Consider the following 27,033-nt stretch of genomic DNA (forward strand, 5'->3'; position numbering starts at 1 on the left):
TGACCCATAGGTGCTGGACTTTTTGGCTCTCTTCCTGAGAAGGTGCTCACGACTTTGCAGTAGCTGAGGAGGGTGTTTAGAATCATGTATTTTGGTTCCAGCTTTTATCTTTGGAGTCTCCTTGAGTCGTGGCTGACTTGATGTGGGCTTCTGGAGGATGAGCAGTAACGAGCTTGCAATAGCTTTTGGGCGCTGTGCGCCAGGCACTGTAGAAAACACGGGTATTTTAAATTTTAATCCTCACAACACCCCTGTAGGGTGCGTACTGTTAATTAAGTGGAGAGGTTAGATGTCCAGTGAGTAGAGCCGAGTCCAATCCGGGCAATGAATCACGATGCTATGAACTGGTGAAAGAAAGCCACGGATCTTTTTAAGATTTTATTTACTAGGTAGCAACATGTGATTATACTCGAGACATATCAGGATGCAGTCTAGAAGGAAACTACGTGATTGTGTTTCAGGGACAAACAAAATTAACCCAGTGTCCAAGGTGCAATTATGTAGATGAAGAACCGTGTCCTAAGGCTGTGGTCTCTTCAAAGAGAAAACCTGATCAAACCATTTAGCCCCAGTTCTGAACATGTGATATTCCCAAAATCAGTTACACACATTCGAAAGAATATCATTTAAAAAAAAATCCTGATTTGACAACCTTATGTCTTTGGATTTAGAAGTGTTCTTTCACAATCTAGAATTAGAGCTGTTTTTCCCTTGCTGAAATGAGTTTGCCGTCAGTCTTAACAGCTGGTCTTTAGAGCTGCCCATATCTATTTTGTCCGTGCCCCACCACCACTAGGCTACTTCTCTGATAATATATACAATGTCTAAAAGCCAACCGCTATTTAGATCTGAAGATCTGTGGGAACCCGCCTACCAATGAGATTGTTCGTTAGGGACACTACGTGATTTGGAGGACAAACAGGATTATTACAGGTTCTGACCAACCCTAGCGCAAAGGACAGCCCTCCCAAAGAATCAGCTGTGTTTGGAATGTCAAGTGATTGAGACTTTCCTTGTGAAGAAGGAAAGGTTCTGACTATGCCCTTTCTGAACTGGCCTTTGAGGTTACCTTTAGGAGGTGACCCCCGGTTTTCATGTTCTGTAGAGGAACCCCATGTAGCTCTAAGCCACCGCGGTTTCCAATCGCAGTTAGCTGGCAAGGAGAAAGCTGTTTGGGGTGACTGCCTCATGTTGTTCTCTCCATCTATAGCAACACCTGGAATAGAACGGTGACCTCTAGAGTAGTAGTTCCTTTTGCGGTCTTTGCCTTCAGTTTCTCTTTTTTCCCTTAACTGGTTACCATTAACTTCTTTTCCAAATATTTTATGAGTGTCTTTGTTATTATTTGAACCGATGTGTTGAAAATGAGTACAGCTAGTACTAAGTGTGGAAATCTCATTAGAAAGTACAGTTTCCTGTTCATTCAAAATGCATTTCTCATCATTTACACTGTGATTGTCAGGATTTGGCTGGAATACAGAAGATGAATTTAAACTAGGGTACACCACAGTGTGTGTTTGCTTTTCCACTAACAGATTATAATCAGGGGCAGAAGGGAGTCGCTTCAGTGAATTTGCAGATGTGCTCTGATATTTGGCTACGTTTTGTTTTGCCTTGTTTGCATGGAATTCATTATGTTCCTTCTTCAACTTGTATTTTCCCCAAATCCCTCTTTTAATCTTTTTAAAACCTAGGTGGAAAATTTCTAGAATGTTTAAGAAAAGTGAAATAGTGGCTATAGATTGCATAAATAATAGGAATATTGTCTTTTCTGTTGGTCTTGAGACAAAACAGTCGATTATATTTGGACACGGGTGGCCATGACACTTAAATAGAGGCTCTAAGTGAAATCCATATAAAAGGTACTGTCCAATCATGAATCCAACTTCAACCACAGAGCGAGTGAAAATGTGTATCACATAAGTGCAAAGCAAGGTTCCTCTGAGTGGAGCTTTATTTAGTTTCCTTTTCTCCAGCTGACAAAGCTCTTGCTCCAATCTCCTCCGATCCCTAGGCATTTCAAACTCTACCCCCTCCAGTTCTACTCTTAACTGAGCTTTCATCCTTTGCCTCTCTTCCTCTAGAACTCTCAGTCGGTACAATGCATGGCCCATGTAGACCAGGGATGGTGAAGACACAAATATCACCTGCAGAACCCAGTATCTAATGAGGGAGATAGGAAAGGCCTGGTCGTAGCATACATTTCTGCAGCCTGGTTGTTCTGTATTGCAGACGAAGCCGGACTGCTCATCATTCCAGACATCTTCAGCTGCTACACCCAGAACAAGCATTCGAAATATGAATAGGATGGTGAGCCAGATCTTTCCAATCGTGGTGGAGTGGATGTGAACTTCCTCCAGAGTATCTCCAAGGAGATTCCAGTCCCCCATGTTTATTTAGTCAGCCATCTTAGCTCTGATCCCCATCAAATAAGAAGCAGTTAAATTCTTCCATTGTGAAGGGAGCACTATTTCTTAAAGCAAACCTATGGTGAAAATATAACAATATGTCACTTCTATATGCTGGTTGCTTTACTTTTTCCCTAGATAGCTGTGGGGTTTTTTATTTGTTTGTTTGTTGAGACAGAGTCTCCCTCTGTTGCCCAGGCTCGAGTACAGTGTTGCAGCCACAACTCACTGCAGCCTCAACCTCCCAGGCTCAAGCAATCATCTCCCCTCTCAGCCTCCTGAGTAGCTGGGACTACAGGTGTGTGCCACTACACCCAGATAATTTTTTTATTTTTTGTAGAGACAGGGTCTCACTATATTGCTGCAGCTAGTCTCAAACTCCTAGACTCAAGTGATACTCTTGCCTTGGCCTCCCAAAGTGTGGGGATTACAGGTGTGGGTCACCACACCTGGCCAAAGTGTTAATGTGTTACCAATAATATGTTTAAATTGTCAGGAATTTAAAATCACTTATATTTAGACATCACAATGTAATGAAAAAACATGATACCTGGAGGAGGAGTGTATATATTCTCTATTAGGAATATAGGCTGGGCGGGGTGGCTCACACCTATAATCCCAACACTTTGGGAGGCCGAGGTGGGTGGATCATTTGAGATCAGGAGTTCAAGACCAGCCTGGCCAACATGTTGAAAGCCCGCCTCTACTAAAAATACAAAAATTAGCTAGGCATGGTGGCGGGCGCTTGTAGTCCCAGCTACTCAGGAGGCTGAGGCAGGAGAATCACTTGAACCTGGAAGGCAGAGGTTGCAATGAGCCAAGATCATGCCACTGCACTCCAGCCTGGGCGACAGAGTGAGACTCCATCTCAAAAAAATTTTAAAAAAGTATAATTTTAGGCCATGTGCATTGGCTCATGCCTGTAATCCCAGCACTTTGGGAGGCCGGGGTGGGCAGATCATCTGAGGTCAAGGGTTTGAGACCAGCCTGGCCAACATGGTGAAACCCCGTTTCTACTAAAAATACAAAAATTAACCAGGTGTGGTGGCAGGTGCCTGTAATCCCAGCTACTCGGGAGGCTGAGGCAGGAGAATCACTTGAACCTGGGAAGCAGAGGTTGCAGTGAGTGGAGATTATGCCACTGCACCCCAGCCTGGGCAAAAGAGCAAGACTCCATATAAAAAAAAAAAATATATATATATATATATATATGTACGCACACACACACATATACACACACATATATATGTATAAAATTGTATGCTGGGCATGGTGGCTCATGCCTATACTCCTAGCATTTTCACAGGCTGAGATGAGAGGATTGCTTGAGGCCAAGAGTTCAAGACCAACCTGGTCGACATTAGAGAGACCCTGTCTCTTAAAAAAAAAATTTTAATTAAAAAAATAATAATATAATTGTAGGATTTCTCATCAGAGAGGAGTCATCTTACTTAGCTGAAGTTTATTATTGTTGTTGTTGGGGTTTGTTTGTTTGTTTGTTTTGAGACAGAGTTTCGCTCTTATTGCCCAGGCTGGAGTGCAATGGCACAATCTCAGCTCACCACAACCTTCGCCTCCTGGGTTCAAGCAATTCTCCTGCCTCAGCCTCCCGAGTAGCTGTGATTACAGGCATGCGCCACCATGCCCGGCTAATTTTGGATTTTTAGTACAGACAGTGTTTCCCCATGTTGGCCAGGCTGGTCTGGAACTCTTGGCCTCAGGTGATCTGCCTGCCCTGGCCTCCCAAAGTGCTGGGATTACAGGCGTGAGCCACCACACCCGGCCTGTTACTGTTTTTCAACTGAGAACTTTTGGAAAGGTTTCTAAAACTACTAACTTGACCTTAACCTTATTTATTAAGATTATTTGATATAAAAGTTATAACAAAGTCAATTTTTTTTCCCCAACATGCCATTATTGGCTTGAAAAGTCAGTAATTTTTTTTCCTTTCTTTCTTTTTTTTTGGGACGGAGTCTTGCTCTGTCACCAGGCTGGAGTGCAGTGGCGCGATCGCAGCTTACTGCAGCCTCCGTGTCATGGGTTCAAGCGATTCCCCTGCCTCAACCTCTTGAGTAGCTGGGACTACAGGCGCCTGCCAGCACCCCCAGATCATTTTCTGTATTTTAGTAGACACGGGGTTTCACCATGTTGGCCAGGATGATCTCGATCTCCTGACCTCGTGATCCACCCGCCTCGGCCTCCCAAAGTGCCAGGATTACAGGCGTGAGCCACCGCGCCCAGCCAAAAAGTCAGTGATTTTTAAATCTCATTTATACACACAGGAAAATGAATATGCTTCATTTGAGAATTCAGTAAGATATAGCATTTAATGAAGCCAAAGGAAATAGATCTGGCTCTCACAGGAATTTAGATTAGTTTTTTTTAATACAAATTGAATAAATTTGAAATAAATTCTGGTTTCTTCCTGGCAGTTGGTGAACATTTTCAGATATTCATCTCAGTAATATTTATGAATATGAATAAAGTACTTATTATACTTTACTATGAAAAAGTACACTTTTTTCTTTTTTTTTTTTTTTTTTTTTTTTTTTGGCGGGGGAGACAGTCTCACTCTGTTGCCCATACTAGAGTGCAGTGGCAGGATCTTGGCCCACGCAACCTCCACTTCCCAGGTTCAAGTGATTCTTATGCCTCAGCCTCCCAAGTAGACTACAGGCAAGCGCCACCACGCTCGGCTAATTTTTGTGTTGTTAGTAGAGACGGGGTTTCACCATGTTGGCCAGGCTGGCCTCGAACTCCTGACCTTGAGTGATCCACCCGCCTCAGCCTCCCAAAGTGAGCCACCACGCCTGGCCCAAATTTTGTAAATTCTTATCATGTTGAAATGAACTTCAAGCCCGGCACAGTGGCTCACACCTGTAATCCCAGCACTTTGGGAGGCTGATGCGGGTCACCTGAGGTCAGGAGTTCGAGACCAGCCTGGCCAACCTGGTGAAACACTGTCCCTACAAAAATACAAAAAATTAGCTGGGTGTGGTAGCAGGCATCTGTAACCCCAGCTACTCAGGAGGCTGAGGCAGGAGAATTGCTTGAACCTGGGAGGTGAAGGTTGCAGTGAGCTGAGATCATGCCATTGCACTCCAGCCTTGGTGACAAGAGCGGAAACTCTGTCTCAAAAAAAAAAAAAAAAAAAAAACTCCAAAAATTCTCAACTATTTTATGGTACCAGAATCTTTTTTTTTTTTTTTTGAGACAAAGTTTCCCTCTTATCACCCGGGCTGGAGTGCAATGGCACAATCTCTGCTCACCGCAACCTCCACCTCCCAGGTTCAAGTGATTCGCCTGCCCCAGGCTGCGGAGTAGCTGGGATTACAGACATGCGCCACCACACACAGCTAATTTTGGATTTTTAGTAGAGATGGGGTTCCTCCATATTGGTCAGGCTGGTTTCGAACTCCTGACCTCAGGTGATCTGCCCGCCTCGGCCTCCCAAAGTGCTGGGATTACAGGTGTGAGCCACAGTGCCCAGCCCTGTGGTACCAGAATCTCATTATAGATACTACTTGAAAGAGATTGTTCACTGGTATGGTGGTAGTATTATGGAAACTTTTCGCTGTAGCAGTATTTGACCTATTGAAGACATATAGCTGCTCTCTTGAAGGAAACAGTGGGGCAAGTTATAATTTAGCTGCTTGGATTATTTGCCAGTAGATTCCATATTAAGGTTGGTATCCCAGGTTATCTCAGAGGAAATATACCCCAAAAGAAAGATTTTTTAAAAGTGAATGTTTTCATTATTTTTCATTTAAAATATAAATATTTTCTATTTTTCCTGTCCCCTTTATATAAAGGGAACTGTTACACAATCAAACAAACTACTAAGATACAAAATGTGTTCATCACTAAAATCCTGTGTGGTGAGTATGTTGTTTCCCCCATCTTACAGATGAGGAAACAGAAGCACACTTTAATTTACCTGAGGTCACACAGCTGGAGCTGACGTTCAAACCCAATCATTGTGGCTCTAGAGTCAGTTCTTTAAATTTTTTACTAAACTATTATTTTTCCTCTGTGAGCAAACTTCAGATTTGCCGGAAAGAAACATTAAGAGATCATCTGTTTTAAGTTTAATCATTTAAATTTAGGAATGTCAAATAGTGATAGCTTTGGCTTTTTAAATAACTAGTTCTAGAGTCTTTAGTTCCTTTCTTCAGCCATTGTTCTGTTAATATGATTTGCAAAAGCATCAACCTTCTAAAATATAGTTGTATTCCTGAGACAGAGAAACTTTCCATTGACTTTATTATGTTAATAATAGCATACTCTGGCCAGGCGAGGTGGCTCACGCCTGTAATCCCATCACTTTAGGAGGCCGAGGCCAACGGATCACTTGAGGTCAGGAGTTTGAGACCAGCCTGGCCAACATGGTTGAAACCCTTTCTCTATTAAAAATACAAAAATTAGTCGGGCATGGTGGCAGGCACCTGTAGTCCCAGCTACTCAGGAAGCTGAGGCAGGAGAATCACTTGAACCCAGAGGCAGAGGTTGCAGTGAACCAAGATCACACCATTGCACTCCAGCCTGGGCGACAGAGCAAGACTGTCTCGAAAAAATAATAATAATAGCATACTCTGACTCAACAACTCAAAGCACTTTAAAACGTAAGCAAGTTGGCCAGGCGTCGTGGCTCACACCTGTAATCCCAACACTTTGGGAGACAGAGGCGGGCGGATCACGAGGTCAGGAGTTCGAGACCAGCCTGACCAACATGGTGAAACCCCATCTCTACTAAAAATATAAAAATTAGCCAGGCATGGTGGCGCATGCCTGTAATCCCAGCTACGCAGGAGGCTGAGGCAGGAGAATCACTTGAACCCGGGAGGCGAAGGTTGTAGTGAGCCGAGATCTGGCCACTGCATTCTAGCCTGGGCAACAGAGTGAGACTCTGTCTCAAAAAAAAAAAAAAAAGTAAGCAAGTTAAGTCTAATTTATGGTTCATAAATAATAATAATAATATAAGCAAAGATGTAATTCATGTTTATAATAATCATAAGCTAAAAACATTAAGTAATTATCAATACAAGAAAAACTGGTTAAATAATGGACCACATCCACGGTGTGATACTATGCAACCAGTAGAAATGTTAAACATACATAAAAAGGCATTTGATACTTCATTTCAGTGAAATTGATGTTATAAAATAAAATAATATGGCCCCATTATTATAAATTTAGTTACATTTACAAATGTATACAAAAAAGTCTAGAAGGATTTTCATGAAAATATTAACTGTGATTAGCTCTGGATGTTGGGATTATAAATTATATACTTAATATATTGTAATTATATGTATTTCAATTTTTTACTATGAGCATTTTACTTTTATAATCATAAAAAGAAATAAAGGATTTTTTTTTCATAAAGGACAACACACAGTATTTCCTGAAAGAAGGAACAGTATTATTTAGCTACAAATTAAAGCTTTCTTAGCAAATGACATAAAAACTAGTATACATAGATACAGTCCCATAGAATTCAAAAGAAGAAGATAAAAACATTTGAAACAACTCTTTCTTAATAAGCTAAAACAGAGAGATTAACACAAACCTTTCTTAGTTTAGGTAAATCTGAGAAGCAAACCATATTTAGCATGGCCATCTTCAATTTATTTTCTGAATTTGTCCCTTTGCAGGTATAGAGCAGATTCAGTTCAGTTCAATGTAGTGAGTGAGTCATCCATCAACTAAAATCCATTTCCCTTTCTGCTTATCCTTGCTTCTAAAACAGCACCGTCCAATAGAACTTTCTGCAACAATGGAAATATTCTATCTGTGCTAGCCAATAAGGCAGCCAGTAGCCAAATGTAGCTATTGAACACTTGCAATATGGTGCAAAAATTCACTTGCGATTGAATTTTTAATTTCAAATAATTTTAATAAAAATGTAAAGAGCTACAGCTACCTAATGGCTGCCTTATTGGACAGCACAGATAAAGAATGCTTATAATAGTCCTGATAACACACTGCAGTCTAGAAGACTAAAGTCATGAGCCCCAAATTAAGCTGAGTAAATGATTCCTCCATAACTCAGAGATGTCAAATTTAAAATGACAGGAGATATTTGTGTGCTGTTTGTACTGTAATTTTTGCCACTGGGGGAACCCAATAAAATGTCATTGTTTTTTGTGCAATAAACCATGTTTCTAGAATCAAAAAAGTCTTTCTTACTAGATAATAACGTCTTGGTCATCTGCCTTAATAAATGGGTCATGTCCGATTTCATAGATAGATCCTGATTCTTTCTCCCATGTCCTGTTATTAACAATTACATTGTATTTTAGGTCATTAGAGATCTCTTCAGAGCTAGTGATCTGACAGGTTGGGCGTAACAGATAGATATTTCTTCTCTGGGCTTCTTTGCCAACAATAGCTACTTCTCAGATTAAATACAAACATTTCACCAGGGACACATATATATATATATTTTTATATTTTTATATTTTATATTTATATTTCTATATTTTATATAAATATATTTAATATATTTTTATATTTATATATAGACACAATATATTCATGTTTCTATATTGTGTTATCTGAATTACATATGTGTAACACATAAATTATTAATAAACTTGAAAATTGCTCAACCTCACTAGAAAATACACATTTAAGTGAAATATTATTTTTAACTATCAAAATGCAAAATTTTCAAGATTTATAATACCTTCTTTTGGCAAGGTAGGGAGGCACTGTTACTCTCATATCCTGTAGGTAAGAATATAAATGGATACAGCTATTTAAAAGGCAATTTAAATCTATCAAAATTAGCATAGCCTTTCTGCTTCTGGATACTTGAAATATTCATTCAGCATACACACTCAGAGACACACCGCACATGCTAGGATGTTCACATGGCACTGTTGGTAATTATACAAAAGCAGCAACAATTTACATGTCCGACAGAGGAATGGTTAGCTATGGTACATCTATATCATTCAGCAATTGAGAGAATAAAGATCTCTATGAACTAATAGAGAAAGGTCCCTAGGTCATGTTGTAAAGCAAGTTATAGAACAATACATGTATCACATTTATCCTGCTAAAACCTACATTTTACAAAAATATCTAACGAGAGGCCGGGCGTGGTGGCTCACATCTGTAATCCTAGCACATTGGGAGGCCGAGACAGGCGGATCACCTGAAGTCAGGAGTTCAAGACCAGCCTGGCCAACGTGGTGAAACCCAGTCTCTATTAAAAATACCAAAAATTAGCCAGGCATGGTGATGCATTCTTATAATCCCAGCTACCTGGGAGGCTGAGGCAGGAGAATTGCTTGAACCTGGGAGGCGGAGGTTGCAGTGAGCTGAGATGGTGCCACTGCACTCCAGCCTGGGCAACAGAGAAAGACCCTGTCTCAAGAAAAAAAATACACATACACACACACACACATATACATATATATAATATATATGCATATATATATATATTTAGCTACAATTGATTAACAAAAACTTTTCCTAGTTGAGGTAAATCTGAGAAGCAAATGATGTTTAGGGGAAGTGATACCATGGACACCTCTAATTTGTTCTTTGAATTTGTCCCTTTGAGGGTGTAGAGCAGATTCAGTGAAGTTCAGTACAGTGGATGAATTGGCCATTAACTTAAACCCATTTTCCTTTCTGCTTATCCTACATAGAAAAAAGTCTGCAAGGATACATACCATACTGTTGTGACCACTGATGATAGTCATCACTAGGGAAAAACAGCAGGTTTGAAGTGAGAAGGTAAAAGGAGATTTTGTTTGTTTGTTTATTTAAGACAGGGTCTCACTCTGTCACCCAGGCTGGAGGGCAGTGGCATGATCTAGCTCACTGTAACCTCGAACTCCTGGGTGCCAGTGAACTCCTGGGTTCCAGTAATCCTCCCACTTCAGCCTCCAGAGTAGCTAGAACTACAGGCAAGCACCACCACACCTGGCTATTTTTTATTTTTATAATTTATAGAGTTATTGAATGTTACCCAGGCTGTTCTCAAACTCCTGGGCTCAAGCAGTCCTCCCACCTTAGCCTCCCAAAGTGCTGAGATAATAGGCATGAGCCACTGCACCTGGCTGAGATTTTATCTTTTAACTTCTTGTTTGAATCTTTGTTTAACCAAGAACATACTCATAAGGCCAGGCATGGTGGCTCACACCTGTAATCCCAGCACTTTGGGAGGCTGAGGCGGGTGGATCACTTGAGGTCAGGAGTTTGAGACCAGCCTGGCCAACATGGTGAAACACTGTCTCTACTGAAACTACAAAAATTAGCCGAGCGCAGTGGCTCACGCCTGTAATCCCAGCACTTTGGGAGGCGGAGGTGGGTGGATCACCTGAGGTCAGAAGTTCAAGACCAGCCTAGCCAACATGGAGAAACCTTATCTCTACTAAAAATACAAAAATTAGCCAGGCATGGTGGTGGGTGCTTATAATCCCAGCTACTCAGGAGGCTGAGGCAGGAGAATCATTTGAACCCAGGTGGTGGAGGTTGCAGGGAGCCGAGATTTTGCCATTGCACTCCAGCCTAGGCAACAAGAGCGAAACTCAGTCTCAAAAAAAAATAAAAAATTAGGGGCCAGGCGTGGTGGCTCATGCCTGTAATCCCAACACTTTGGGAGGCCAAGGTAGCCAGATCGCCTGAGGTCGTGAGGTCGGGAGTTCGAGACCAGCCTGGCCAGCATGGTGAAACCACATCTCTACTAAAAAAAAAAAAAAAATACAAAAATTAGCTGGGCTTGGTGGCGGCCACCTGTAATTCCAGCTACTCAGGAAGCTGAGACAGGAGAATTGCTTGAACCTGGGAGGCGGAGGTTTCAGTGAGCCAAGATTGGGCCACTGCACTCCAGCCTGGGTGACAGAGCAAGACTCCATCTCAAAAAAAAGAAAAAAAAAGAACACACTCATATTCCCATGTTCATACTTAAATTTAACTTTTGAAACAAATTTCTTATCAGTTTTTCTCAATATACTAAAGTATTAGCTTTTCTCACTATATCTAAGTATATATGCCCTTCCTAATACAGTAACATGTTTAGATGGGTGTTTAATAAATACGTTGATGATAAAAGAAAAAATTATATTTCCTGTATTCCGAGGACCTAAAACTACCATTTCCAAAAACATCATAAATCACAGTCTGAATTCTACACAGAAAAAGGACACATGCTTCTCAGCTTTCAGGTATGACATTTTACCTTTTGTAAATAAATCCTACCCACTCCTAGGAGAGCCATGAGCCACACAAAGGATGACAGTCTGATCACAGATGAGAATCTGAAGTCTAGGTATATAGTGTGCACCAGAAAGCCAGTACCAGGTTCCTTGGGATCTTAGACACGGTATCAGAATCTTAAACTAGCAGTCCAGAAAATCCTCAGTCTTCTTCTATGAGATATTTCCACCATTCATGGTGTACCCCGCATAGATGTTTGTTCCTGTACTCCTATGATACTCTTCAGTATTGGGGGAACACAGCACTGTTGGACCTCTAGGAGAGACTACAGGTTTCCAGGTCATTACCTATGTTTAAATGCTGCTCCCCTCAGACAAGTACGTAATTCTTTAAGGGTTTATTTAAGGGATTCTTTACAATTACTCTAAGATGCAGAGTAATAACTACCTCTCTGGGTTGTTGATAACATTATCAATAAAGTACGTAAAACACCTCAAACAGTAGTGATCTATCTTCTGAAACAGTAATCTATTTTAAAGTGATTATCAGGAGTCTGACACAGGTATAAAAAGTTATTATCAGCATTGTACAGTATTCATAGATTTTATGAAGCATTCTCCAAAATATATCCTCCAAGGAGAAGTCTGGTTTATAGAATACCATATGCCTGGGAAAGAAAGACCCAATCTCTAGTTTTGTTTTGTTTTTTGAAACGGAGTGTCACTCTATCACCCACGCTGGACTGCAGTGGTGTGATCTCAGCTCACTGCAACCTTCGCCTCCCAGGTTCAAGCAATTCTCCTGCCTCAGTCTCCCAAGTAGTTGGGACTACAGGCACGCAGTACCACACCCAGCTAATTTTTGTATTTTCTTTAGTAGAGACAGGGTTTCACCATATTGGTCAGGCTGGTCTTGAACTCCTGACCTCAGGTGATTTCACCCACCTCAGCCTCCCAAAGTGCTGGGATTACAGGCATGAGCCAGTGCTCCTGGCCCCAATCTCCAGTTTTTACTACCCTTCTTTTCTCTCTTCTTCTTCCCTTTCTACATTAAGAAGCCCCTTCCTTAAATCCTAAGGTCCTTTTGTAGGCAATCTTTGCAACTGATGAGTTTAATGCTGTTTTTTCCTCTATATAAAGTTGTTAACCTTTGCTGAGACTTCTGTTTCTTCATAGAGTCTTCCTTTGTTTCCCCCCATCCAGATGGCTCTTTTTATTAATTGGCTAATAATAGGAGCAGGTCAGTTTGCCGGAGATAGGAAAATGTTGAAAAACACAGCAAATAAGACACAAGCTAAATAAGCAGCGATTGCTATCCAAAACCTTGGATCTTTCAGCAGTGCTTTATCAAAGCAGCTAAACACCGTGTAGCCGATGGACATTCCAGCAAATCCACCTGCAACGTGAGCTGCAAAAGACACCTTGGGAGAAAAGGAGAAAATGGAAATAAGTGAAGACAATGCTAATTGTGTATTTCAGTTGCATCTCTCTTATTCAAACACAAATACCATCACAGTCAAACAAGAGTCTTAAAAGTCTAGAGAACTAGGGGTAAGACAAAAGAGACACAAAACTCCATGTGCACAGAGAGAAGGAGATACTCTGAAACATACAAAGCTAAGAAATGTCATTTTCACCCATTCTTAGAGTACAAAAGACAAGAGAAATTGTTTCTCGTTCTTGATCATCATTGCATTTAAAATAATTCTATATGATGCCAACTAAGAGAATGGTTGAGTTGCCATGAGGGATCTCTATAGCAGCATAATCTGATTGCACATACATGGGGTGTCACATTTAAAACACAAGTAATAACGTACACAACAAATACCCAAACAGAAACTACCAAATTCAAAGATAAATCCCAGCAAAACTGGAAATTTTTGTCAATTTTCTTTATTGTCAGTTTATAGAACTCAAATTTTCATTGCTGTTTTCCAATCTGCTTTTTCGTTTTGTTTTGTTTTTTGAAATGGGGTCTCAACTCTGTCACCCAGGCTGGAGTGCAGTGGCATGATCACAGCTCACTGCAGACTCAACCTCTGAGACTCAAGCAATCCTCCCATCTCAGCTTCCCAAGTAGCTGGGACTACAGGCACATGCCACCATGCCTGGCTAAACCAATCTGCTTTTTATTCTATGTGGACAGGAAAATCCATTCTCTGCTGTTTACTGGGTTTTGTTGTTGTTGTTGTTCTGTTTTGTTGAGATGGAGTCTCACTCTGTCGCCCAGGTTGGAATGCAGTGACGCGATCTCGGTTCACTGCAACCTCCGCCTCCCGGATTCAAGCGATTCTCCTACCTCAGCCTCCCGAGTAGCTGAGATTACAGGTGCCTGCCACCAAGCCCGGATAGTTTTTGTATTTGTAGTAGAGACAGGGTTTCACCATATTGGCCAGGCTGGCCTCGAACTCCTGACCTTGTGATCCACCAGTCTCGGCCTCCCAAAGTGCTGGAATTACAGGCGTGAGCCACCGCGCCCGGCCATTCTCTCCTGTTTTGGAATAGCTACCAATATGGCAGGTGCAGTGAAGTAGACCCAGTGATTAGGGCTATGAGAGAGTTAAGTAGGAAGAACAATTCAAACGTCTGATTTCCTTAAAAATTTTCTTAACTTCCAAATGGAAATTTGGCTGCCCTAAATCACAGCGTTGTAACCCCTATTTGATAACCCTTTTTGACAGTAAACAAATTTCTATTTTATAAAAGAAAGAAACTGAACTCACCGGAGACCCATCTTCAGGAACAAAGAACCTTCTGTAGAGAGCAAATCCCATGTCTAACACAACTAGAAGGAAAAACACCCTGATAAAGGCTCAGAATCTCCACAATAGTACACCAAATGTTTTTGGTTCCCCTCCAATAATAATAATACTAGCTATCATTTATTGAGACTTAACTCTGTGACAGGTGCTTTTCTACGAGATTTTTTAACTCATTAATCTTCATCACAACCCTATGAAGTAGGAACTATCATTATCCCATTTTACAGATTTATTCATCCAACAAGCATTCATTGTCCTCTATGTGTCAGGCATCATTCTAGCTGGTAGATGGGCAGCAGTGGGCAGATCTAGCAGACCTGCCTCATGTAGCTGACAAACTGTTGGCGGGTGTGGCGGGGAGTGATTGGCAGGGAGGCAAACAAATAAGTAAAACATACAGTATGTCAAATAGTGCTAAGAGCTATGGAGAAAATACAAAGAGAGGAACAAGAACTAGGAATACCAGATGTCAAGTGTGATTTCCAATAGGGGTATCAAGGAAGATCTCTCTGAGAATATGACGCTGGATAGAGGTAAGGGTCCAAGTCATGCTGCTATTTGACACAAGAGTGTTTCAGAGAGAGGGAAGACCAAGTACAAAGTCCCTAAGCAGGAATATGCCTGGTGTGTTTGAAAAATACCAAAGCAGTTGAGCTGGCTGGATCAGTGGTTTTCAAAGTGGTTTTTACCAAGACCAGCAGTATCAGCTTCACCTGGAAACTTACTAGAAATGAAAACTCCTAAACCCACCCCAGACCTACTGAACCAGAAACCTTGAGGGTGGGACTCAGCTTTCTGTTTTGTTTTTAGAAGGTAAGTTGTACACTCCTTAGCAGATTCCAACTTCCATGGCTGTGTTTTCCAACTACCAACTGTGGTCAAGTTGTTGTTTCCAACAATTTTGTTTTAACGAGACCTCCAGGTGATTCTGGACTAGAGTTAGGGATAAGGTTGTGGGTGATGACATCAAACAGGTAGCAGGGGACAGATTATGTAGGGTCTATGTGGGCCATTGTAAGGACTCTTAACTTTTACTGAGTGATAGGAAGTCTTTGAAAGCTCTTGAGCACAGGAGTGGCATGGTACATTTTGTTTGTTTGTTTGTGACAGAGTCTCAACTCTGTTGCCCAGGCTGGAGTGCAGTAGTAAAATCTTGGCTCACTGCAACCTCCACCTCCCAGGTTGAAGCAATTTTCATGCCTCAGCCTCCTGATTAGCTGGGATTATAGACATGTGCCACCACACCTGGCTAATCTTTGTATATGTAGTAGAGACGGGGCTTCACCATGTTGGTCAGGTTGGTCTTGAGCTCTTGAACTCCTGACCTCAGCTGCTCCACCTGCCTGAGCCCCACAAAGTGCTGGGATTACAGGCGCCTGCCACCATGCCCAGTTAATTTTTGTATTTTTAGTAGAGACAAGGTTTCACCGTGTTGACCAGGGTGGTCTCCAACTCTTGAACTTCTGACCTCAGGTGATCCACCCACCTCGGCCTCCCAAAGTGCTGGGATTACAGGCTTAAGTGACTACACTGGTGGTTTTACAAAGATTCTTCTAGCTGCCATATAGGAAGCAGACTATAAGGGAGCAAGAACAGGAACTGGAAGACCAGCTGGAAAAATACTATTGTAGCAATCAAAGTGAAGAAGGATGGTGGCATTTTATACATAAAGAAACCAAGACACCAAGGCTCCACTCTCAGTCATCATGGTAATTGCCTGTAATTACCATCGGGAGTTCTGAAGGTGTCAGGCCATGAAAGCAAATGATTCCATATTCTCCAATAAAACTGTGAGAGCCAGAAGTTAGGCAGTCTTCCAGTAAGTCAGATCTGTGCTGCAAAAGGAGCTTCCGATTTCTTGGCCTAGAAGAACTCTGCCCTATATGTGTAGTGCTAGGAAACATCTCTTGCAGCTATTACATTCCACATCCACCCCCTAATTCCCTGTGCTCTACTTAGTGAGCCACTGTGTCCTAGGAGATGAAAAGACCTAGTCCTTGCCTTTGGGAAAATAGCATCAGGACATGTGTTCTGACTAGATTCCCTTTCAATACTGTATTGATTGATGTTGAAGTCACTGGACAGAAATTGAGGTCGAGGAAGTATTCAATATTCATTTAATTGTAAATGACTATTACAAAGTGCTAGATTAATGAGGCTGTATCATATTGTCTTTTTGTTTTGTTTTGTTTTGTTTTGAGACACAGTCTCACTGTCACCCAGGCTGGAGTGCAGTGGTGCATTCTCAGCTCACTGCAACCTCCGCCTCCTGAGTTTAAGTGATTCTCCTGCCTGAGCCTCTGGAGCAGCTGGAATTACAGGCCATGTCACCACGCCTGGCTAATTTTTGTATTTTTAGTAGAGACAGGGTTTCACCATGAGACCAGGATGGTCTTAATCTCCTGACCTCATGATCCACCCACCTCAGCTTCCCAAAGTGCTGGGATTATAGGAATGAGCTACTGTGCCTAGCCCATATTTTCAATCATCATTTGCATTTCCTGGTCCACATAATAACATGCCCATGGGTCTAGGAAAGTATTTTTAAAAACACTGCCACATAACTGGAAACAGTTACTTTGGTTTAGTCTTCTAGGATAGGAGACCTCCTCTCAGAAAGTCTTTGTAACCATTAGTATGTCAATTTCTCCAACCAGTGTCTCTCCATCTTGCCCCTTCCTATATCTGAGTCTGGCTCTTTCCTCTTTCTGCTTCCTAGGGGACTTTTCTTCTGGGTTGCTGCTGCCTCTACACTGAGACATGTCTTCCAACCTGAAAATAAGCCCTTACTCCAAGAAGCCAAACCATTGTCCTCATTAAAAATTTGACATTTACTTTAAAAGAGTTGCCTTCATATGAAGTCTGCCGCCCAGACTAGAGTACAGGCCGGGCGCGGTGGCTCAAGCCTGTAATCCCAGCACTTTGGGCGGCCAAGACGGGCAGATCACGAGGTCAGGAGATCGAGACCATCCTGGCTAACACGGTGAAACCCCGTCTCTACTAAAAAATACAAAAAACTAGCCGGGTGAGGTGGCGGGGGCCTGTAGTTCCAGCTACTCGGGAGGCTGAGGCAGGAGAATGGCATGAACCCGGGAGGCGGAGCTTGCAGTGAGCTGAGATCCAGCCACTGCACTCCAGCCTGGGCGACAGAGCGAGATTCCGTCTCAAAAACAAACAAACAAACAAACAGACTAGAGTACAGTGGCATGATCACGGCTCACTGCAGCCTCGACCTCCCAGGCTCAGGCGAATTCTCCCACCTCAGCCTCCTGAGGAGCTGGAACCACAGGCCCACACCGCAACACCCGACCAATTTTTTTGTAGAGACAGTTTCCCTATGTTGCACAGACTGGTCTTGAACATAGTGCTTGATGAAGGAATGTTTTTTGGCCAACTGCCATTCACAATTAAGAATATTTATAACTTGGCTGGGCACGGTGACTCACAGCTATAATCCCATAACTCTGGGAGGCTGAGGCGAGTAGATCACCTGAGGTCAGGAGTTCGAGACCAGCCTGACCAATATGGTGAAACCCCATCTCTAGTAAAAATACAAAAATAAGCCGGGCGTGGTGGCATGCACCTGTAGACAGGAGAGGCTGAGACAGGAGAATTGCTTGAACCGGGAGGCGGAGGTTGCAGTGAGCCAAGATCACGCCACTACACTCCAGCCTGGGCAACAGAGCGAGACTCTGTCTCAAAAAAAAAAAGAATATTTACAACTTAAAACAAAATTGTATACATTTCCAAAGAAACATGTTTCAAATACAAATGCATTTATATTTTATTAATCTGGTATATGTTGTAACTCTTCCCATTTTCAATAGTAGGTAAACCAGGCCAAAGAACTTTTGGAAATGAAGCAGACTGACTGAAGACCCCGTATCTTGAGTGACAACCTTTCTGTGCCCAAACAATGTGTCCTCTGATTCTGGGTGTGACCCTGAACAACTGAGGAAGCAGCTCAGCTCCTGCAGTGGCTCTGCTGTCTCCCAGATACTCACTTTCCCTTCTCTTAGGTTTTGAATTTGTTATGAAGAAAAAAATTAAGAATAGTATAAACTACAAACAAGTGAATTATTTTATCTCAGAGTGAAATATTAATGTTCTTACAATTAAATCATCAATAAACTAAAGAGTCCCTTCCCACAGACATAGTTGCCTCTGTTCCTGTAATGGGGATAATTGAACCCTTGATAGAAATTGCAAAATCCTGTTTTCTTACTATGTGGACAGCCAACATCTTAGGCTTTATCAGGTATAACCTCTGCCTTGGCTTTCAGGTCTGACCCCAGGGTCTGTCATTCTTCCACAGCCCTCCAGGTAGAGAAAACTTCAACTGGAGCAGGTCCGTCAACACCAGTTACCACCCCCACCTTTGATCTTGTTTTCTTCCATGCTCTATGGCCTGCTGTCATCTGGAATCTACCTTTACTCTCAGACTCAGCTGCACTTCCATCACCTCTCCAGACAGCATTCTTCCTAACCTCCTTTAGCATGTGAGAATTCTTGGAGATGTCAAAAGCCACATTAGTCACCCTCTTGGTCTGGGCTTCTTGAACAGTTGCCCGCCACCCCCGCCCCGCCCAGCTCTCTATCATTAATCCTCAACTATCAGCTATCACTCAATACTTATATTCTGGATCAGTTTTTTTTTTTTTTTAATCTGAAAATTTAGAAATTGAGGAAGAAAAGAGATTATATCAGTGGTTTCCAAGTTTTCCTTTTGCAGACAAAATCACATACAGCTTCCAATATATGAAAAAGTCCAGTATATAAAACATAAGTGAAGCTATTGTGGTTCAAGTAGAGGGGGTGCCTAGGTCTCTATTCTCTTGGCTTCCCCCACTCCATAAAGATACAAAAAGCAAAAATACGTCATGTAGGCATGTCTAAGAACCACCCACGAGAGCCTGTAAAACTCCTTTGTTTAATTCTTTCTGCTTAGTGCTATAAAGTGGACAATTTTTTTCTAACTGTAGGTTTGCAGTTATTCTCCATATTAGTGTTTGGAAAATGTGGAAAGGCCTTCTGAAGGCTAAACCAATAACATTGTGAAAATATTGTGTGAGTTGATTATGCAAAATAGGTCATTCTTGTCAAACCCAACTAAATCAGAGTTGAGGGGCTGGGGACAAAAGCACTCAGAGCACACGGCACTGCTCCAACAATTGAATTCTCCACAAGCCCAGCTGCTAAAACTACCTGCTCTAACCATAAGACTAGTTTTACCTAATAGCTGCTGAAACAAATTGAGTCTAAGAATCAGGTCTAAACAACACAAGTCTAAGACTAGTTCTCCCCGCTATCATCACTCACCAACCAGCTCCCAAAGGCTGCTCTAGTGCCAATGAGCTTTCTTTCAATATAATATGTAAAATTTATCTTTCTAATAAACCCTCCAGCCTTTTCTTTTGTACTTCTGACATACCATAGACCTCCCAGGTCTGTGTGCATGCCCCAAATTGCAATTCTGTGATTCCCAAATAAAATGTTTAGAGATTTGTCTCTATATTTTAGTTGCACTTCGACAGTATGAAGTGTTCACAAAACACACTTACTTATCAGGATGATGACCAGCAGTCTGAAAATTCCAAAGGCAGGAATCATTTCTTGAAAATTCTTGCAAAGAGATAAATAATAATTATATAAGCTATCTATGGACAAATGAAACCTCAACTCTATTCCCTCTTCATCTGCTCGTCATTTGAAATAATCTTCCAGTGTCAAATACTTGCAAATCAAAGCATGAGTGTCACGGCCAAGTTTTTAAATGTATTTAGGAAGTACAATGCACTTTGGGGAATAAAATGACAAGATATTTAATTTAATGATATAAATGACACAATTTTGCTAGCCAGAAATAATCTCAATAAAAGTAATATAAAATCAACACTTGTCAATAAATAAATAGATAAATAAATGCTGTTAAACTAAGATTGATGAAATATTCCTAAGATTTTTCATTAATATTCATTTGATATTTCTTCATCCTCTTTCCCAGTAGTATTTAGCAAAGACTTAACTGAGATTTGAGTATTACCTTAATTTTTTGAGATAATTTCAAAAACATTGAAAATATTCATCAAAAATTATTGCAGGGATTTTTGTGGGGGGGCTCTTGCAGCGGGGGGGTTCTGTGAGGGGAGGTAGAAGACAGGGAGGGTCTCACTCTGTCACCCAGGTTGGAGTGCAGCAGTGCAATCTATAGCTCACTGCAGCCTCGAACTCCTAGACTCAAGCCTTCCTCCTGTCTGACTCCTGAGTAGCTGGGACTACAGGTGCACGGCAGCACACCTGGCTCACTGTGGGATTTCAGCTTTGGGTCCCTTGCATGTCACTGGCGAACTGCTGAGTGAGACATTTCTAATATAATTTATTGAATTACTTGTCCCTTCCCTTTCAAATTAGTAACTCTCTTCCCAGGGAGTAAAGATGCTGAAATAGGCACGTTTATTCTAAATCAATTATTTTCAAACTCTTGTGACCACGAACTACAGTAAGAAGTACTTTACCTAACAACCCAGTACACACATAAATCAAACAGTAACACTGACTTTTTTTTTCTGGGGCTTAACTTTTGGCCACAATTCCTTAAAGTGAGTCTACAACCACTAATGGGTTGCAATCTAAAGTTGAAAAAACCACTTTACTTAGTGATTTCTATATTTGGAACAGTTTTATAATTGCTTTACACTTTTCTACGTATACTTTTTTTTTTAATTTTTTTTTGAGATGGAATCTCACTCTGTCGTCCAGGCTGCAGTGCAGTGGCACAATCTTGGCTCACTGCAACCTCCACTTCCCAGGTTCAAGCAATTCTCCTGCCTCAGCCTCCAGAGTAGCTGGGACTACAGGCGCGTGCCAGCACACCCAGCTAATTTTTGTATTTTTAGTAGAGATGGGGTTTCACCATGTTGGCCAGGATGGTCTCAATCTCTTGACCTTGTGATCCGCCCACCTCAGCCTCCCAAAGTGCTGGGATTACAGGCATGAGCCACCACGCCCGGCTTAGAAATTTATCCTACCGAAAAAAAAAAAAAAATTCACACAAATGCAAACAGATAAATGCAAAAGAGCTTTTTTTTTTTTTTTTTTGAGACAGAGTCTCGTTTTGTTGCCAGGCTGGAGGGCAGTAGCGTGATCTCAGCTCACTGCAACCTCCGCCTCCCAGGTTCAAGCCATTCTTCTGCCTCAGCCTCTCAAGTAGCTGGGACTACAGGCACACGCCACCACACCCAGCTAATTTTTGTATTTTTAGTAGAGACGGGGTTTCACCATGTTGGCCAGGATGGCCTCGATCTCTTGACCTCATGATCCACCCACCTCGGCCTCCCACAGTGTTGGGATTACAGGTGTCAGCCACCACACCTGGCCAAGAGCATTTCTTATAGTGTTACTTGTAAACATGAAAAGCAAGAATCACCCCAAATTTTTTTCAATGAGCAATTCATTAAATAAATCATGGTGCATCTATATAGAGGATGCTAGGGAGCAGCTGCTAAGCTGGGAGGATTTCTAAGCACTGACATGGGTAGACAGTCAGGATGCTCTGTGATAAAATGCAGAACAATATAAGGGTGATGTCACTGTTATAAGATTAACATTGGTAGGATTTTTAATACATGTAGAAAAAGGTCTGGGCTGCTCTGCCTATGAAGTAGTTGTTCTTTTATTCCTTTACTTTCTTAATAAACTTGGTTTCCTTTAAAAAAATAAAAATAAAACAGGCTGAAAAAAAATATGAAACTGTCAACAATGTCTTTCACTACCCACCCAACTGTTAACAGATACTATATTGAGGACCTTAACTTTCTACTTTTTTATTTAAAATTTTATGTAGTAATCATTACTTTTGAAATCAGAAAAAAAAAAATGATAAAATATGAAAGGAAACTAGGTGTGGCGGCTCACGCCTGTAATCCCAGCACTTTGGGAGGCCAACGTGGGCGGATCACTTGAGCCTAGGAGTTCGAAACCAGCCTGGGCAACATGCCGAAACCCTGGCTCTACAAACAATAAAAACATTAGTCAGGCATGGTGGCCCACACCTGTAGTCCCAGCTATTCAGGAGGCTGAGGTGGGAGGATTGCTTGACCCCAGGAGGCAGAAGTGCAGTGAGCCAGTATCACACTACTACATTCCAGCCTGGGCAATGGCACAAGACTCTATCTCAGAAAAAAATGAAAGAAAAGGAAGGAAACAAAATGGCATTGCCATACAATTCTCAGAAAAATTAGTGCTCAGTAAATATTGATAAATGAAGATTCATTAAACGAAAGAACAGTTACTGTTTTCTGTTTTTTTAAGAGACCCGTGGACTCCATCCCCGTGGTTCTTACCACCAGAACATTCATAAAATAGCCTCCCATCAGAGCATAGACTCCTCCTGAAGCTCCCACAAGATATCTGAGTGGGTCAAAGATGGAGCTGGCAAGGGACCCTAAAGAAATAAAACACAAAGGATCAGACATGACTATATGGATCAGGAAAGATAAATCTTTCTAATCTAAGGTAGACATTTAGGAAATTTGGCCTATTATATTAGCAAGCAACAAATCTATTTTGTCCCTTTCATACCATAGAAGCATAGCTGTATATGCTAACCACCACAGTGTTTCTGAAAACATTGAATGTTCATTAGAACAGCAACATAACAGTAACAATGGAGAATTGTCTGGAGCCAGAATTACCACCAGTGTGATTTGTGGAAGTTAGTTAACTTTTCTGTATCTCAGTTTCCCTACCTGCAAAATGGGGCTATTAACAGAACTTACCTCAATGGATTGTCAGGGTAAGTAAATGAGTTGATGTATGTTTCGTGCTTAGAATACTGACTGATGTGTATTATATATTTGTTAGCTATTCAGTTGGTGCAAAAGTAATTGCGGTTTTGCCATCACTTTTAAGGGCAAAAACTGCAATTATTTTTGCCTCAACCTAATATTATTGCAAAATATCCTATGTTTAGTCAAAACACCTGAGACAATCCAACACGTTACTATCTAATGGCTATCTTTCTCAATGAGCCATAATGTGCCCTCAGAATCCTTCTCAACATACCGTCCAATCAGATTCCCCAAGCAAGATGAATCCTATTTGCTAAACTCATCCTAGATTTGCTGGACCAAAACAAAGCTTTACAAACCACCTTATGCAAAGACTAAAATATTCTCTCTACACTGCTTAGTTCTATTACTTGGTCTATTCCTTTCAAGGCCGTCTTTCATTTCCTTAGTATATAATACAATACAATACCTACTTTGTGCAAGAAAAAGTGTCTGTCCTTAGTAACTTTACAAAAAGGTGAACAAATGACTATTATAAAGTGCAAAATATAACAACTACTATGACGAAAATAAATTTATTGTAGGAGCACTTAGGAAGGAGTGATTTTCTAGGCAGAAGGCTGGAGTCCTTGCTACTCTGAGGAGGAGGAGATAACATTTTGATTAAACTTTGAAGAATCTTTAAAATTTGGCCAGACATGGCGGCTCACTCCTGTAATCTCAGTGCTTTGGGAGGCTCAGGCAGGAGGATTGCTTGAGGCCAAGAAGTCAGGAGTCTGAGACCAACCTGGGCTACAGAGTGAGACCCGTCTCCAAAAATATAAGAAAAATATTAGCCAAGCATGGTGGTACACGCCTGTGGTCCTTGCTACTCAAGAGGCTGAGCTGATAGGATCACTTGAGCCCAGGAGATTGAGGCTGCAGTGAGCTATGATCATGCCACTGCACTCCAGCCTGGGTGACGGAGGAAGACCTCCCTGCTCATTCCCACATACAAAAGGATTGGATCAGAAAAACAAAAGAGAAGAAGGTATTCAGGACTTGGAGAACTGTACAAGCAATGGCATAGAAACAGGTATATGGAAGACTGAAGATCAGTGAGAAGTAGTCCAGTAGGCCGGGCGTGGTGGCTCACGCCTGTAATCCCAGCACTTTGGGAGGCCATGGCAGGTGGATCGCCTGAGCTCAGGAGTTCGAGACCAGCATGGGCAACATGGTGAAATCCCGTCTCTACTAAAAATACAAAAAATTAGCCGGGTGTGATGGCAGGCACCTGTAATCCCAGCTATTTGGGAGGCTGAGGCAGGAGAATAGCATGAACCCTGGAGGTGGAGGTTGCAGTGAGCTGAGATCACGCCACTGCACTCCAGCCTGGGCAACAAGAGTTAGACTCCGTCTCAAAAAAATTGGAAAAATATATCTATATACAGGGCCATGCACGGTGGCTCGTGCCTGTAATCCCAGCACTTTGGGAGGCCGAGGCAGGCGGATCACAAGGTCAGGAGATGGAGACCATCCTGGCTAACAGTGAAACCCCATCTCTACTAAAAATACAAAAAATTAGCTGGGCGTGGTGGCGGGCGCCTGTAGTCCCAGCTATTCGGGAGGCTGAGGCAGGAGAATGGCATGAACCCAGGAGGCGGAGCTTGCAGTGAGCCAAGAACATGCCACTGCACTCCAGCCTGGGCAACAGAGTGAGACTCCATCTAAAAAAAAAAAAAGTTAGCTGGTTGTGGTGGCACGTGCCTGTAATTCCAACTACTGGAGAGTCTGAGGCACGAGAATCACTTGAACCCAGAAGGTAGAGGTTGCAGGGAGCCGAGAGCACACCACTGCACTCCAACCTGGTGACAGAATGAGACTCTGTTTCAAAAAAAAAAAAAAGAAGAAGTAGTCCAGAGCAACTTAGAGCAATGATTCTCAAATGCTAACCTATAGACTAGGGCTGGGGTGATTGTATCATAATCATATGAGAAATTTATTTTTAAAATAGATACAAATGTCTACTTCTGACCATGTAACAAGAATAGGATTTGCTGTCTCACTTGAAAAAGCCAAAAGCACTGGACAACATATATGAAAGAATGGTCTTCAAGATACTACACCTCAGAAAACAAAACCAATAAACCCTTAGAGACAGGGAATCAGTTATTAATAGATGAGTTATCTGATTGCCCAGGTACTACCTTGAGGGAAATTACAGAATACAGTGCATGAAGCAGGAACCCAGGCAGATCTCAGCAAATTTTAAGTTGATGAGATGAAGTTTAGAGTCCAGATAGATCTGGACTGCTAGAGTTTATAAGACAGGGTACCACAGAGCAGAAAGCTGCATACAGAAAACTCCAGAAAGGAGCTTGCAAGGAAATTACCCAAGCCAAGGAAAGAACCACCAAAAATGAAGTGGGAAGACTACCTGTTGCTTACACAGCACCAGAGAGGCTAAGTAACTTTCTGTAATGGAAAACTCTTGTTTCCACGCATCATAAGTCTGGGCGTTGTATGACACGTAAGTTACACCTCAATCTTAAAATGTGTCAGGACAAAACCACACACTGCAGAGGGGCAGGGCTCCACCACCAGTTACTCACTTCCCTTGAAACAGAAGCTCAAGTATGAGTAGTGTTCTGTGGCTAAGCTTGTTTTCCCTCCTTTCTGACTTCTAGGAATGATCCTTGTTCTGAACAGGATTTGAGGTAATGTAGGAAACTGCTCTCAATACAGAATTTTTAACTTGATGAAAAAATTGGAAAGAAGGGAAATCAGAGTAAGAAAATCAAGTGTGATCAGTATGAAGTTAGCATACAAAGGAAGTGCAGCAAGGCCCAGGCACCCGCTGAGAAGGGACTCAGGCGACAGCCAGAGGGGGGCCAGGCAATCAGGGGCATGTCACTAAGGTCAAAGGTGGGGCAGACCTTGGTCCCCTGCCCCCGTGGCCACCTTACCCAGGCCACCCCAATAGCATGAACTGTCCTACAAGGTCACCATACCTAGGGAAGATGGGGGGCGGTTTCTCAATGCTGGTGTTTGGTGAGCCCAAGAGTGCTCAGCCTTTACTGTCCTCCCTAACAGGCATCTGGGGCACAGGGATGCTGACCCTTGAACTCCTAACTGGGATTGGAATTCAGGTCCCTTGGGAACACTGGGCACCTAGGGACATGAGGGCAGGACTGGCCACAGCCAGGTTTCCCTTAGAAACAGACTGGTTGAATTAATGAACTGAACAAATGAACCGATGTTTTGCCCCAAAGAAAAATGAGCTTTGTCCTGGGTGGAGTGATTGCCTTTGAAAAGCCATCAAGGCCACCTGCCAACAGCCGAGAGCTGAGCTGCTGTGTTCCTGGCTGACTCTGGCCCTTCCAGTCCTCCTCTGGGTCTGCCCCAGTCCTGCAAGCTCATGGCCAGGGTGATAATGATGGCGGCAACACCATGGTCCTCGCTGCTCTTCCTGGGGCAGGAGGGCCCCAAGGACTGATAAGCCAAATCCAGGGCTGCCCTCCACTGCTTTTCTGCCCTGCGACTTTTCTCTAGGTCCTTTCCTCCAAGCAATGTGGGGATGTGTACCGGAAAATGCCATAATTAATGGATGTTGCATAGAGTACACAAAAGGGTCCAGTGGTAGGAATAATTACCTTCTTACCAAAAAGAATCAAACTGCTTCCAAGTAACATAACTGAGTTACAGAACAAATCTAAAAAGTATTTATGGCCTGGCACGGTGGTTCATGCCTGTAATCTCAGCACTTTGGAAGGCCAAGGCGGGTAGATCACTTGAGGTCAGGAGTTCAAAAGCAGCCTGACCAACATGGTGAAACCCCTTCTCTACTAAAAATACAAAAATCAGCCGGGCATGGTGGTGTGCACCTGTAATCCTAGCTACTCGGGAGGCTGAGACACAA

General features: G+C 42.2%; 2 protein-coding genes and 1 long non-coding RNA gene across 6 annotated transcripts in view; 1 reads left to right on the top strand and 2 right to left on the bottom strand.

The window, feature by feature from the left end:
* Positions 1-18,496, top strand: part of LOC110743532 — a 31,663-nt gene extending 13,167 nt beyond the window's left edge. Inside the window, exons 2-4 of one of the 3 annotated variants that reach the window (XR_002522735.2) lie at positions 2,233-2,310; positions 10,070-10,157; positions 18,174-18,496. This is a non-coding gene — a long non-coding RNA (uncharacterized LOC110743532). Of the gene's footprint in view, positions 1-2,232; positions 2,519-10,069; positions 10,158-12,784; positions 12,869-18,173 lie in introns of those variants that run through there. The other 2 variants (XR_004184302.1, XR_004184300.1) reach the window with 2 other exon arrangements.
* GJA9 (gap junction protein alpha 9) lies at positions 349-8,840 on the bottom strand. The gene is made up of 2 exons (XM_021939664.2): positions 7,978-8,840; positions 349-2,485 (listed from the first exon to the last, which is right to left on the bottom strand). The coding sequence occupies exon 2, from the start codon at positions 2,388-2,390 to the stop codon at positions 843-845; it is 1,548 nt and encodes a 515-aa protein (XP_021795356.2). The 5' UTR covers positions 2,391-2,485; positions 7,978-8,840; the 3' UTR covers positions 349-842.
* RHBDL2 (rhomboid like 2) overlaps positions 11,247-27,033 on the bottom strand; it is a 56,402-nt gene continuing 40,615 nt past the window's right edge. For both annotated transcript variants that reach the window (XM_031667119.1, XM_031667116.1), the window contains exons 5-8: positions 22,689-22,789; positions 19,908-19,968; positions 14,308-14,369; positions 11,247-13,002 (exon numbers count right to left, since the gene is read on the bottom strand). In XM_031667119.1, coding sequence (XP_031522979.1) covers positions 12,823-13,002; positions 14,308-14,369; positions 19,908-19,968; positions 22,689-22,789 — 404 coding nt within the window. In that variant the 3' untranslated portion in view covers positions 11,247-12,822. The remainder of the gene's footprint in view (positions 13,003-14,307; positions 14,370-19,907; positions 19,969-22,688; positions 22,790-27,033) is intronic.

The sequence above is a fragment of the Papio anubis genome, chromosome 1, assembly GCF_008728515.1.
Source record: "Papio anubis isolate 15944 chromosome 1, Panubis1.0, whole genome shotgun sequence".
Lineage (NCBI taxonomy): Eukaryota > Metazoa > Chordata > Mammalia > Primates > Cercopithecidae > Papio > Papio anubis.

Coding starts and splice junctions, on each gene's coding strand:
- GJA9 (XM_021939664.2), bottom strand. CDS start 2,390: ATGGGGGACTGGAATCTCCTTGGAGATACTCTGGAGGAAGTTCACATC.